This window comes from Otolemur garnettii, unplaced genomic scaffold, assembly GCF_000181295.1.
Source record: "Otolemur garnettii isolate 467f Iridium unplaced genomic scaffold, OtoGar3 scaffold00077, whole genome shotgun sequence".
NCBI lineage: Eukaryota > Metazoa > Chordata > Mammalia > Primates > Galagidae > Otolemur > Otolemur garnettii.
Window position 1 is genome coordinate 2,683,313 of NW_003852472.1, and position 4,021 is coordinate 2,687,333.

Here is a 4,021-nt window from a genome sequence, read left to right on the forward strand (position 1 = left end):
AGACAGGGTCTCACTTTGTCATCCTGGCTAGAGTCCAGTGGCATCATCATAACTTACTATAACCTCAAACTCCTGGGCTTGATCCTCTTGCCTTAGCTTCCTGAGTACTAGTGTGTACCACTGTGCCTGGCTTATGTTTCTATTTTCTCATAGAGATGAGGTCTTGCTGTTATCCAGGCTGGTCTCAAACTCCTGGCCTTAAGTGATTCTCCTTCCTTAGCCTCCCAAAGTAGTAGGATTATAGGCATCAGCCACTGTGTCCAGCTGACACCCTAGTTTTCATAATCCTTAAGTGGGGGGTGGATCTGAGTTGTGTTCTGCACATTTTCCAGGGGTCTTCTGTCAGACTGAGTTCCAAGTGAAAGTCTGCCTTACTTTCTTACTTTCCTATGAATACTTGCAGTAACTATTCCCCAAATAAACTCTTTGCACTTGAATTATTGGGATAGGACCTCCTGGGGAAACTAACCTGAGGCCAGAAGACCCCCATGACTGTGATGTGGCCAGACTGGCCTGAGGTCTCAGAGGGAACAAAGGAGGGGCAGATGTCAGCTAAATGGGGGCCATTTGTGACAACTGGGTCCCCATGGTAACTTGGCCCCCACTCTGTGGCATCTGTGAGGTCACTCATCTTCTCCCAGCTGAAGGACAGGAGGGAGGTCAGACATGGAGGCCACCCCTCCAGTCAGATCCAGCCTCTGGGGGATTCTGCTACAGGTCATGAGGCTGTCAGTGCTGGTAAGTAGGGCTAGGGGCTGTGGGGCAGGGACCACATACCAGGCCCTTCACAGCTGCCTCTGAGCTGCTGGACCGAAGCCTTACCTGTCCCGCCCAGTGGAACTAGGTGAATGCCTGCCTGCCTTTGGGGATAATCTGACAGCTCCCATAAGCCCCACCTCCAAACCTATAGTTCCAGAATTTTCTCTGTAGAGGGTTATTCCTAGGGGTTAAGCATCATCCTTCCCATTCATCTTTCTTTGTTTGTTTTTTGAGACAGAATTTTCCTCTGTGGCCCCAGGTTATAGAGCTATGAGTCAACCTAGCTAACAGCAATCTCAATCTCCTCAAGGTTCAAGTGATCCTCCTGCCTCAGCCTCCCAAGTAGTTGGGACTACAGGCGTGTGCCATAATGCCTGGCTAATTTTTCTATTTTTAGTAGGGATAGAGTCTCATTCTTACTCAGGCTGGTCTTAAACTCCTGAGCTCAAGGGATCCTCCCACCTTGGCCTCCAAGAGTGCTAGGATTACAGGTGTAAGCCACTGTACCACCCCCCCCATCCATCTTTTTAAAATATGTGCATGCTTGCAGTTAGGGCCACATCTCCCCATCACAACCCTTCAGTGGGCTAAGTTGTGGAGAGAGAGTCCCCTCAGTCTACTACTGTGACTTAGAAGGGGGAGAGACACACACAGTTGTTCCACTCTCTAGTTGTGTGACTTTGGGCAAATTACTTCACTTCTCTGAGCCTCTGTTTCCTCTCTTATAAGACTGACCTTGTGGGATTGTGTGGAACATAATAGATTTCCCTCCTCCCTGGTCTTGGCATTATAGTCTGGGAGATCTTATTTCCTTACTTCACCCAAATTCTTCTCCTCCCTGGACCCCTTGGTCATTTTCTTTCCCTTAGTACCTGCAACCCCTTGGCTGTGTTAATCCAGCTCATGAGTGGGCACCAGCCAATCCCAGAGGGCTGCCTCCCACCACAGTTCCTAAGAGGCTCCAGGATCCAAGCCGTGTGGGCCTGTGGACACCTGCCTGGGGGCAGCTCAGATTGGTAGGGTGGTTTGGCTCCAGGACTCCAGCACAGCTCTCTCCCTATCCCACCCCTACTCTGTGTGCTCTATTTCAGCGCATGGGAGATATGCTTGGTCAACCTCTCACCAGATCAGAAATTGGAAACCCCCCTCCTTCACCTTTCTCAGTAGGACCATTTTGTCACCCCTCCCCATATCTCTCCCCTCTCATATCTCCCTACCCCAGTGGCACCACCCTTTGCCCCCGGCTGGTCTCATGATGCCAGGAGGTGACTCGTGTACAGCCTAGCCCAATTGACCTGGCTTCAAGTCCTGCATGGTGTGGGAAGAAGGGTAGTAGCTCCTGGCTCAGCTCCTGGCTCAATGGTTAGGGCACTGGTCACATACACCAAGGCTGGCAAGTTCGAACCTGGCCTAGGCCTACTAAACAACAATGACCACTGCAACAAAAATTAGCCAGGCATTGTGATGGGCACCTGTAGTCTCAGGTTCTTGGGAGGCGGAGGCAAGAGAATCACTTAAGCCCGAGAGTTTGAGGTTGCTATGAGCTGTGACACCACAGCATTCTACCAAGGGTAACATAGTGAGACTCTGTCTCAAAAAAAAAAAAATGTGGCTCCTTATATAATGATAATAATAATAATTCAACCTCCTGCAGCCTGTAGTATTATAAATAATCATTTAAATCCAACAGACAGGAGCCCACATATAGTATGAAACACTTCCTAAAGCTCCCTCCTCAGAGAGGAGTCCTTAAAAGTGGACAAAGATCATCCTTGGGTGGCGGGGAACTGAGGCCTTGAGAGGGTGAGGACCTGTCACATGGTGAACCAGCAGCTCCACCTCCATAGCAAAAGTTGGACTCATGCCCCAGGTAGGTGACCACGGGTGATGATCTTCTCTTCCTCCTCCTGCAGTTGGTCCAGAATCGGGTTCACCTCTACAATTTCCTGCTCCTCAAGATCGTCCTCTTCAACCACTGGGTATTGGGGTTGGCGCAGGAGGCCCAGGGGTCGATCAGCAGGCAGGCCCACCTAGCCCCAGGAAACACAGCCTGCCCCCTGGGCCGGGCTATCCGAGCTGGGCTGGTCCTGGTGCAGGTTCCTGTGTGGCTGGTGCTGCGGGGATCCAGGCTGGTATGGGCAGGTGTGCTGGGCTGTGCCTGGGCCTGGGGCCTGGCCCTGCTAGGTGCCTGGGAGCAGCTAGGCCTATCTGTGGCCATCTGGACGGACCTGCTCCTGTCGTGTCTGCACGGCCTGATGCTGGTGGCCCTGCTGCTGCTGCTGCTGACCTGGAGGCTGTGCCAGAAGGTCCAGCGCTGGCTGCCCAGCAAGGTGGGTGGGCTGGGGTAGACCGGGGCACTGGGCGTGACAGCAGGGCTGTGCTGTGCAGCCCTGTGAGCTCCTGGGGGCCACCTGCCTGCCACATCTCTGCTCCAGGCCTTGCAGGAGAACCAGGCGGTGCAGGAGCTCTTGATGCTGCTGAGGCGTCTGTACTGGTGGGTGGAGAGCACAATGGCGCTCACCTCCTGGCACCTGGCCTACCTTGTCACCTGGATCACCTGCCTGGCCTCCCACCTGCTGCAGGCTGCCTTCGAGCACACGTCCCAGATGGCCCAGGACCAAGAGGCTGAACTCCAGGAACCCTTAGGACCCTCACTGGAGCACCTACTCCCTGAGTTCTTGGCCCCTGTGGCTGGGCCAGTCCTGCCAGAGCAAGAAACCCCTGGAGAATAAATGTGTCCCCATCTGCTTCTTTTGGTCTGGCCTAGTCTATGGTCTCATTGCCTCTGTTCCCTATTGTGCTGGATGGATGTTCAGTGTGTGTGTGCACATGTGTGTATGTGTGTGCGAGTGTGCCCAGAGCTGCCTTTGGGAAGAAAATCACACTCAGTGAGCACCTTTCATGTGCTCAGAGGCTTTACAAATAATTCGTCTTAAATCTCTTAGCAATGTGAACATCAGATTTGATTAACACCATTTCCACATGAGAACATTGAACCTCAGAAGGTTGAACTTTTCCAAGGTCACAGAGTCAAGGGCAGAAACAGCAGTGGTCTCTAGATTTTTTTGTTTCCCAGAACCTTTAGCTTTCTCAAGACTATTGGTGCCCAAGGCTTTAGTAGTTAGAGTCTTTGGCCTCTGGAGGGCGCCAGGGCCCCACATTTCAGAGATTTAGAAACTATCTTTAAGAAGGGGTTACTCTTGAGCCAGGCTGCAACTAGACCACCCATTCATTCACACACTTGGCCACTCATCCATCCATC

The 4,021-nt window shown here is 52.3% G+C and overlaps 1 protein-coding gene across 1 annotated transcript; it reads left to right on the forward strand.

Moving 5' to 3' along the window:
* Window positions 1-666: 666 nt before the first annotated feature.
* TMEM270 (transmembrane protein 270) lies at window positions 667-3,491 on the forward strand. Its single transcript, XM_003794250.1, has 3 exons — window positions 667-738; window positions 2,673-3,089; window positions 3,195-3,491. The coding sequence occupies exons 1-3, from the start codon at window positions 667-669 to the stop codon at window positions 3,489-3,491; spliced, it is 786 nt and encodes a 261-aa protein (XP_003794298.1).
* The last annotated feature ends 530 nt before the right edge of the window (window positions 3,492-4,021 follow it).

Excerpts from the sequence above, each read along its gene's own strand:
- TMEM270 (XM_003794250.1), top strand. The coding sequence starts at position 667 with ATGGAGGCCACCCCTCCAGTCAGATCCAGCCTCTGGGGGATTCTGCTA. Across the intron at positions 739-2,672 it reads TCATGAGGCTGTCAGTGCTG|TTGGTCCAGAATCGGGTTCA; the intron begins GTAAGTAGGGCT and ends CTCCTCCTGCAG. Across the intron at positions 3,090-3,194 it reads AGCGCTGGCTGCCCAGCAAG|GCCTTGCAGGAGAACCAGGC; the intron begins GTGGGTGGGCTG and ends TCTCTGCTCCAG.